This window comes from Sceloporus occidentalis, unplaced genomic scaffold (genome assembly GCF_023333645.1).
Source record: "Sceloporus occidentalis isolate IW3139 unplaced genomic scaffold, rSceOcc1.0.p SCAF_8, whole genome shotgun sequence".
NCBI classification, from domain to species: domain Eukaryota; kingdom Metazoa; phylum Chordata; class Lepidosauria; order Squamata; family Phrynosomatidae; genus Sceloporus; species Sceloporus occidentalis.
Genome location: NW_028316988.1, coordinates 49,771,705 through 49,781,567, shown reverse-complemented (window position 1 = coordinate 49,781,567; position 9,863 = coordinate 49,771,705). Strand labels below are relative to the sequence as shown.

The window sequence follows — 9,863 nt, the reverse complement described above, 5'->3', positions numbered from 1 at the left end:
TGTGCAAAGTATTCTGAGTTCATTAATGCTTTCATATATTTAAACTTTATTTCAGTGTCTCTTTCACTCAGGCACAGAGCAGAAGGAAATTACATTTAAAAATAAAAACAGGATGTAGACATGTGACCTGCTCCAGAAGATTTGATGGAAAGGAAAAATGTGAAACAAAAACAAGGAATTTTTAAAAGTCACTTTGCAACCCCACCAGAGTAAGGGTGCATACAGAATGTAATTACAATAAAAATTACAAAACCAAGATCCCTTTAAATAAAATAGGCTGCCAAGGACATCCCTTTCAAAATGAGCCAGTTTCAAAGATTACTGAAAACTCACTCTATTGCTACATGTGCCAGGAGCCAAGAAATATTGTTCTCACTGCCCTTGAGACAGCCTTCCCCAACCTAGTATCTTCCAGATGTCCCCAACCAGTTATGTTGGGTGGGAACCTCTAGGAAAAGCAGTTCAGAAGACCTGGAGGTCAGCAATTTGAGAAAGACTGGGCTGCCTTAAGGTCTCTGGTGCAGCAGCCCTGGTACTCCTTTCCTTCCTGGATTCTGTTCCCAAAAAAGGCTCAAGCAATATTATGGCCTTGACCTAGCCATAGTAGCACGTAGGGGAAGAGTCCCTTCTACCCATGATCCTGGATACTTGCGCATTTTCTGCCAAAGACTTATTTCCTCGCCTGTAGAATCCATCCAGTCCACCACCTGGCCATTACTCATTCCTAGAGACAGAGAGAGAGAGAACACAGACAGTAAAACAGAGCTTTTGTCTCCAATTGTGTGTTGTAGCTGAGAGAGAGCCAAAGCAAACTAGATACAAGAGTCAAGAAAAACAAAATAGTGGCAAATAGTGGCAAAGGAAACTAAGATATTAAACCAGATTATGCAGAAATCTCAAGGTTGGGGAGCCTGTGAACTTCCAAATGTAGCCCTGAGAGTTAGTAGCAAGGGGAACAGGTGCTTTCTGCCCAACATTTGGGAAGCCAAACATACCTAACCATATGGTCTACTTTGTTTGCAGCACCATTCCTGTCACTCATCATGTCCAGTTGTTTGTTTTTTTAAACTAGAAATGACAAGGATTGAGGCCTTCAGCATAAGAAAAGATTTTCTGCTTATTTGTTACTGTTCCCTCCATTCAAGTTGTGAGATACAATGCTTCATATACAGACAGACAGAGAATGTGCAACATCTCTTCATATACAGACACATACTGAATGTGTAACAAGGAAGAAATTATACATCTTGGCTACTTTCATTAGGCATACCTCTGCTACAAGGTGTAGAAGCTACAAGGTTATCAAGGTGCTCCTGATAACCCTGACATTTGCTCTGACTACCCATCATCTTTCCTTTCCCTTATGCAGAACAGTGTAAAACCCACCACCATATATTATATCTCAAAGCAACTGGACCTGACTGTAATTGCGCATTTTCAAAAAACAAAAATGAGTCAGCAATAATTGTTCCGGTACTGATTGATGTGTGTTGTTCCTTCTTTTGTTGCCTACATTGTTTCAAACTAAATTTGGTTCATTTCAAAATAAACAATCTTTGTTTCAACTCTATTTCAATGTAACATATTACATTCCCACAAAAAGAGAAGAGCAACTTGTGTCTCCATGGGAAGGGCTTTCCTGAGGTCTGGTCAATGTTAGGTTGGAAGAACTACTTTTTTCTTTAGACTAGAACCATGAAGTCCAAAACAGTGGTGCATGCTAAAAATTAAGGAAAATAAAGCAATGCCCCCCAAAATAACCCGCTCTGCTTTTCTCCCAACTTTTTTTTGTTTTAGCAATGTACAGGGGAAGTGCTTAGAATAGTTACTTTTTTGAAACGACAGTTCCCAGAACCTTGAGTGGCCATGCTGTCTGAGAGGTTCTGGGAACTAATCCAAAAAGTAGTATCTTTCAAATTTTGAAATTGGTATTTTTAATTGTTCTGCTAACATTTGCTGATTTACTGCAAACAACTCAAGAGCTCTGCAGTCAGCCCTCCACATTTGTGGCTTTGACTTTTGTGGATTTGATTATTTGCAGATTTGGTTACTATGTTCTCTTTAGGTATTATTATTATTATTATTATTATTATTATTATTGGCTCCATACAGACAGGCCAAAATAAAGCTGCTTCAGGCCACTTTGGAGGTATGCTATTTAAATTATGCATGCGTCCTAAGAGTCTGGAAGCCACACCAAAGCCACGATCCAGTCCTAAGGACTGGAGCACAGCTTTGGTGCAGCTTCTGGACTCTTAGGATAATAATAATAATAATATGTTTTATTTATAGACCGCTATTCCTCAATGATCATAGCGGTGTACAGTAAAAATTGTAATACAATACAAAATACAAGGTGACAGTTAAAGGAGGGAGAAGTCTCATCCTTCAGGCAGTCCCCGATGTTGCTGGGTCTGCCTGATAGCTCCCTCTGAGGCCAAGATGACAGTTGAAAGAGGGAGGGGCCTCTTCCTTCAGGCTGCCCCCGATGTTGCTGGGTCTGCCTGATCGCTCCCTCTGAGGCCAAGATGACAGTTGAAAGAGGGAGGGGCCTCTTCCTTCAGGCTGCCCCCGATGTTGCTGGGTCTGCCTGATCGCTCCCTCTGAGGCCAAGATGACAGTTGAAAGAGGGAGGGGCCTCTTCCTTCAGGCTGCCCCCGATGTTGCTGGGTCTGCCTGATCGCTCCCTCTGAGGCCAAGATGACAGTTGAAAGAGGGAGGGGCCTCTTCCTTCAGGCTGCCCCCGATGTTGCTGGGTCTGCCTGATCGCTCCCTCTGAGGCCAAGATGACAGTTGAAAGAGGGAGGGGCCTCTTCCTTCAGGCTGCCCCCGATGTTGCTGGGTCTGCCTGATCGCTCCCTCTGAGGCCAAGATGACAGTTGAAAGAGGGAGGGGCCTCTTCCTTCAGGCTGCCCCCGATGTTGCTGGGTCTGCCTGATCGCTCCCTCTGAGGCCAAGATGACAGTTGAAAGAGGGAGGGGCCTCTTCCTTCAGGCTGCCCCCGATGTTGCTGGGTCTGCCTGATCGCTCCCTCTGAGGCCAAGATGACAGTTGAAAGAGGGAGGGGCCTCTTCCTTCAGGCTGCCCCCGATGTTGCTGGGTCTGCCTGATCGCTCCCTCTGAGGCCAAGATGACAGTTGAAAGAGGGAGGGGCCTCTTCCTTCAGGCTGCCCCCGATGTTGCTGGGTCTGCCTGATCGTTCCCTCTGAGGCCAAGATGACAGTTGAAAGAGGGAGGGGCCTCTTCCTTCAGGCAGTCCCCGATGTTGCTGGGTCTGCCTGATCGCTCCCTCCGAGGCCAAGATGACAGTTGAGGAGGGAGAGGCCTCTTCCTTCAGGCAGTCCCCGATGTTGCTGGGTCTGCCTGATCGCTCCCTCTGAGGCCAAGATGACAGTTAAGGATGTATGCATCATTTAAATAGCATACCTCCAAAGTGGTCTGAAGCAGCTTTATTTTGGCCTGTCTGTATGAAGCCATAGTTTATTTTTATAGTGCTGTAAATGTACACAGCGCTGTACATACAAATGATCAAATCAATAAAAATAAAACCTGCCAATGGCATACAATCTACAAAATCTCTAGGTTCTCCAGCATAACTCTGCTGGAGATTGACCATAGTGTTGTGTTGGAGGAATGAGACATTACTAAAGAAAATACTTCTGTAGGCATTTGTAGGTCCTGCAGTGTGATTCTGTGGTCAGCTTCTGGCAGATGTTGACTATAGAGTTGCACTGGAGGACCTAGAAATTCCTAGAGAGGTGTTCTTTCAAATAAAAAATATTGTTGTTGTTTTTATTTGCAGTTTTTCCACTTTCACAGGGATCCTGTGCCCTTAACTCCAGCGAACATGGAGGGCCAACTGTACCTGTTGAATCTGATATATCTTCTGCACTACACCCACACTATGCACTACACCCACAATATGTTGCTGCTAGAGCACATGTACAAATTGAGAGGTGCCAGGTTCAATCCTGCCTTTAGCTAATCCAGAGGAGGCAGGGCTAAATATTTGGTCTTGTAAACTGTGAGCTCTGGAAAAAACCCTCTGCCATGGAGAAGACAGATGGGAACTGAGTAGGGTTTCTTCCAATGGAAACCTAATTGCCAGTATTGATTGCAATGGCCCTATGAGAAAATGGCGGGCACAAGCAAGAAAGGAAGTAGTTCAGTGGCACAGTATATGCTTTGTTTACAGAAAGCCGCAAATTCAGTTCCAGTATTGTGGTGAAAAGACCAGCAAACCAGCCAATCACTAGCCGTAGGCCATTAGCCGATCAGACGTTGGCTGGGGAAATTTAAAGATTCTGTGTGGCAGTTGGTTTAGTCAGTTGGGCTTGGAATCTTGAGAGGGAGGTTCTGGGGAGTCTAGAGTAGAGTTGGTTCAAAGGGCTCCAGTGAGAGTTAGTCAGGGATGGTTAGGGGTAGAGTCTTAGAGGAAAAGGCTCCCTACCATTATATACGTCCAGGACTCTAGGAAAGAGAGTGGCTGAAGTATAATATCCTGAGGGATATCTTTAGTTGGGGGTTGTGAAACCCAAGTTTAAATAGAATAGACTAATAGTGGGACTGTGGGAGTCCTAAATAAATATAGTGTTCTGTGTTAAAAGATTTTAAAGTAATTAATATCTGTAACAAGTGCATAAACCATCTGAACCAGTAACATATTTTCAAACCATTGGCCCGTTACAAATGGGCATAAAGTACGGACTGGGTCCGTATTAGGGTTAGAAAGGGGCATCCCTTCCGGACGCCCCTAACCCTAATACGGACCAAGTCCGTAGAAAATGGTGGCGCCCATTACACACGGGGGCCACCATCTTTACGTAGTGGACATGCTGCGTCTGCATGTCACATGGCGCATATGACGCTGCGAGCATGCCATTGGCACCTCACGGCGTCATAACCGCGCTGTGGAAAGAAGCGCCATTTTGGGGCTTCTTTTTGCTCCGTGAGGGAGTCGCGCGGTTTGGCTGCTGCGGCTCCCTCGTGGAGCAACCAGCAGTGCCAGCAGACCACCGCTTTTAGGCAGTCTGTAACGGGCCATTGTTGTAAATAAAGTTTTATTTGTGTTTTTTAAGAGGTAAGCACCTGGACTTGAGTTAATGACACGCTACTCACATTACAAACACTGGTGGCAGAGGTGGAATAAGAAAAACCTCAAGACTGCCATCTTAAAGAAAAATACTAAGGTGAAGGTTTGGCAGGCACCCTTCACATATTTGGTGGCAGTGGTGGGATTAAAAAGTCCCATGGGAATGCCATTTTAAGGAGAAGAAATAAGGTGAAGGAGTCTTCTATTCACAAGTATCTCCAGGTAGGCCTGGGAAAGAATCTTTCTGAACTGTCAACAACTGCAGCCTATCACTGTTGACAACAGTGGTCTACTTGAACCAATGGTTCAACTGAATATGGCAGTGCAGTGACCCTGATGTGGAAGTGGTCAGGTAGGAAAGAGTGGGTGTGATGGAAAAGAATGCAATGCAGCAAGGAGTTAGCTAGTTAAACTGGGCAGTTGGAGAGAAGATGAGAAAAATAGCTCAACATCAACGTTGCTTTTAAGAGTTTATGTTGTTTCTATATAATTGCTGCACTGGGCTCTCCATGTATCTTTTATTTACCACAGAGACTTTTATTCTGCTGTTAAAAAAATAAGTAAAACCTATTCTTTTGAAAGGAATCCAGGAGGGCATTTTAATCCAAACAAGGCCTTCCATGATATAATTTAATTTTACCTTTTCTATTTTGAAAGAACAGAAGATTTCCTTGTAATTTCCTTTTTAGTCCAAAGGAAGGCCTATAGAAACTTTTAAAAGGTGAGAAGGGCCAAAACCATGCAAAATGGTCATGGGTGTCCTCTTCAGAGGCATGGGGGTGCTACTGGATATTTGGGGGCAAAATTGGGGGCAAGTGAGTACAACCCTCCAGGGTTTCATGGGGGCTATGTGATTCCCCAATCCTTGGCAGTTCCCACTCCCACTTTAGATCCTATCTACACTGACTCTAGTGAGTAGTGGATAACATTTACTACTCTGCCAGCAACATAATTGGACTGAGGCTCTGCCTCGACTTCAGCCAACCCTCAATCCCACCTCACCATTTCCAACTCCAAGCCGGACTCCACCCAAGAAGTCATTGCTGGAAAGGGGTTCTCGGTCCCAAACAGTGAGTTCCAGGCAGATGTGTGGCAGCTCTTCTGGACTGATGTTGTGGTAGACCAAAGTGTGGTTGTAGTGAGGGTTCAGACTCTTCTTCACAACTGGGGTCTTCCTTTTAGTGGCTTTATTCCTCAATGGTAGCAAATATCTATGAACAAAGAAAAGATGACTGTCCTTATTAAAGATGTTTCCAGGATCAAGTCTGGCAGAAACTGAAATGGGAAAAGTGAATGAGGTCTACAGGGCATTTTGAGAATCTCTGCTTTCAATAGGAAACGGGTCAGAAGAGGACATTTCAAGCACTCTATGGAACGTTCTCATGGCCAGAAAAAGCTGGATTTATTTACACCAAGTAAATAATCTGCACAGTGCTCAGCTTTTCTTGGACATGAATTGTCCCCACCCCCCACTGACTAAACTATAGTTTACACACCCCTACATATGGTTGCTTCCCAGAGCCAAGCACACTCACCTAATATTTGAGCATGCACAATGCCAAGACAAGTACAAGAGAATTATTCTTCCAATGTGACATAAACACATATGCTCAGCACTAGATTCCAATGTATGTGGACAGGGCAATGTTAACTATGATCCCTGGATCTCTAATTCCTTTTCCATCCAACACCTAGTTTTAAAAAAGCCTTTTTGCTCACCCTTTAACAAAGCTGTCAGATGTTCCTCCAGATTTGGCTGCTGTCAAATTTTTGGCCTCTTTGATCCAGACTTGAAGTTCACCTCCCTCTTCCTTTTTGCCTAAAGAAACCCTTGTTAGTGGCATGAATGGCAGAAGTCAGAAATAGAAGCTTACCCCCCTCCAAGAAAATTCTGTTTAAAACATAGTACTTAAGGCTTGATTAGAACACTGGGAGACCAGGGTTCAAATCCCTACATGGCCATGGAAACCCACTTGAGCAGATCACACTCTCTCAGCCTCAGAAGAAGGAAAAGAAAACCCCCTCTGAACAAATTCTGCCATGAAAACTCCATGATTAGATAGCCTTAGGGCTGCCATAAGTTGGACATGACTTGAAGGCACACAACAACAAACAACAAATGTAAGGCCCATACCAGACAAAACAGAACCTGAAATCTGAAAACATTTTCTCTGCTTACATTAAGCAAATACCAAACAGGTTTCCAGACCTGATAGAGTAAACAGTTCTGTGTATGAACAGGCAAGATTTAATGAGAAAACTAGGAAACCACAACACATGGCTACTGAATACCTTTCGAATACTCACCTTTTCTTCCATTTCCTGAACTGGCCTGTTTGGCAGGTGGGATGAACTTCAAGGAAACCACCAACTCTCCTTTGTTTTGAGGAGAGGCACCCAAGTCCACAGAGTTCTAGAATAGATATGGGGAAAATGTATTGGGATGAATATGGGCATTTTTTAAAAATTTGAAGCAAACAAAATCAACTCGGTTCCTGCAATATTTATTTATGACAACCGGAGGGTAGGAGAGTTGTGCATAAAAACATTGTGAAGGAGGCAGTTGTAACACAGCTTCAGTATGTGTCAAAACGTTTTTTCTAAAGGGGTTACCAAGGAGTATAAATACAGATATAACAAAGTCTACAGGGGTAGGAGTGGTGTAATTCAGTGGGTAGCTATAATATACTTTTTTCTAAATATGTATCTATCACCCTTTAGTGATAAAATCTATAAAATCTTCCAAAAATAAAAATACCATGGCTGCAGATACAGAGCAACAAGAGGTCAGAAGATGCTTCCAGTCTTAAAAGTTCAAAAAGGGGTGTCAAGAATTATTAAAAAAATAAAATATTAGAAATTGAGATCAATGGCTAAAAAAAGTGGAAACAGAAAGGCCTTCACCTGTTCCCAAAGAAATAGCTTAATGGGCAACAGCCAAGCTTCCCTGCAGAGGGAATTCCACAAGTGAGGTGCCACTGCTTAAAACTAGACTAGTCTTCTTTCAATGGACATCCCCTAGATGGGTGCACTGACTCCTATCATCCTCACCATAAGACTCCCAATTGGATAGTGGGAACTGTAGTCCAACACAACCAGTTGAAGGAGACTAAATGACTTGATGGTAAGAGTTAGACATAGGGAAGCTGATGCTGGTTGGAAATGTGGAAACAATCACAGGTTAATAAACAATTAATGAGATATTCAAATTGTACTCTCCTGTGTACTGTCTTGAAACCAGGGTGGAATCATGCAGTTTCCAGGAGGGCTGCAGGATTTCCATCCTTGTTTTAAACTCTACTAAGAAAGAGGTACCACCCGATGGATTTTCCCTAACATAAAAGTAACATGTTTATATAACCACTATACCTTACTAAGTTATTAAGGAAAGACCACTTACCAATTTCATTTAAGGGGCCCTTATATTCTGAGAATGGAAAAGCTACAAGTGGGGACTTCAGCCCCCATAATTTCCCAATGAGCACAGACAGTGTCCATGAAGGCTAGAAGATTCTGGGAGTTAGAAGGGAAGAAACTAATTTTCTCAAACTCTATTGTTGCCAACATTTAAAAATAACAAGGTATATATGGGTGAACACAGGCAGGTATTTAATCAAACCTATAGCCTAATTTGGAGGACATGATAGGGAAACTAGAAATTTCACTTTCAGTTTCATTAAACTTCCACTGTGCATCCAATATCACTTTTGGCCAAAGTTGGCACTGCATAGAAACAAGCACAGACATATGACAGACCTTGCCATGTAGTGGAAGACTTGCTTCCAAGGGGTGTTCCATGTTCCAGGACTCCATTGGGACCTCTGCTTCTCCCAAGAATGTATTTCGGCCAAAGCGATCATGATGCCAGACAGAGAACTGCAAGGTCCTGGTCAGCAAGATGCTTTTGTTGATATCATACTAGTATAAAGTGACAAGACAGAAAAATGCTTAGCCATGGTACCCAATAATGCAAGGTGCCACTATGTGAGACACAACCCATGGTCAATTTTCAGTGACAGATCCTAGTGCTAAACTTCTCATAGGAAATTTGCCAAGAAAATCCCATGATATGGCCTTAGGGTCACCATAAGTCGGAAACAATGTGAAGGAACACAATAACAAATGACAGTTAAAGTGAAATATAGTACTTTAATTGTGTAGTGTGAAATGGCCCCTGATAAGTGGATGATTTAGCTCAGATCCTCCTCCCTTGCAGTCTAAGAAGGAGCAAGCAGAAGTAGCTGCAAGTGGATTCTGAGGCCAGCTGGTAGTTAAGGTGCCAGTCCACAAAAACAGGCCATTCTTGTTGATTTGCTGTGTTTTGTCCCCTGGTGATGACATTGTTTAGGTACTTAAAATGGAGGACATAATCAGTATATTACTATCAAAAAAGCCACTCCCAAATGTCACACAAGCCTACATGTCTGACATATTCTTAATTTACTTTATTCCACTTCAAAAATATCACAGCAAGAAAACAGACTTTAAAAATGATGAAAGCTGTCTATACTGAACTGTGCACTGATGTGCCATATCTGTATTTCTGCAACACCTCAACAGGGAAGCCCAACATACAACATGCAACAGGAAAGCCAGCCAATTCCCTGCATACAACCCCCCAAGACAAGCACCTTGAGCAGCTCATGGTACAGGGGACTGACAGTGTTCCGTTTGATGGTGGTTTTACGCTTCCCTTGGCGGGATTTGTCTGGAAGAAGGTAAGTCTTCACATACCTGCAGAAGACAAAGGAATAGATTTGCATCTTGCATT

At 43.2% G+C, this 9,863-nt stretch overlaps 1 protein-coding gene across 1 annotated transcript in view; it reads right to left on the bottom strand.

The window, feature by feature from the left end:
* Positions 1–26: 26 nt before the first annotated feature.
* The window catches only part of SYTL4 (synaptotagmin like 4), a 29,838-nt gene continuing 20,001 nt past the window's right edge, over positions 27–9,863 (bottom strand). The window contains exons 12-17 of the mRNA XM_089536688.1: positions 9,724–9,826; positions 8,849–9,010; positions 7,400–7,505; positions 6,812–6,911; positions 6,095–6,303; positions 27–724 (exon numbers count right to left, since the gene is read on the bottom strand). Coding sequence (XP_089392814.1) covers positions 582–724; positions 6,095–6,303; positions 6,812–6,911; positions 7,400–7,505; positions 8,849–9,010; positions 9,724–9,826 — 823 coding nt within the window. The 3' untranslated portion in view covers positions 27–581. The remainder of the gene's footprint in view (positions 725–6,094; positions 6,304–6,811; positions 6,912–7,399; positions 7,506–8,848; positions 9,011–9,723; positions 9,827–9,863) is intronic.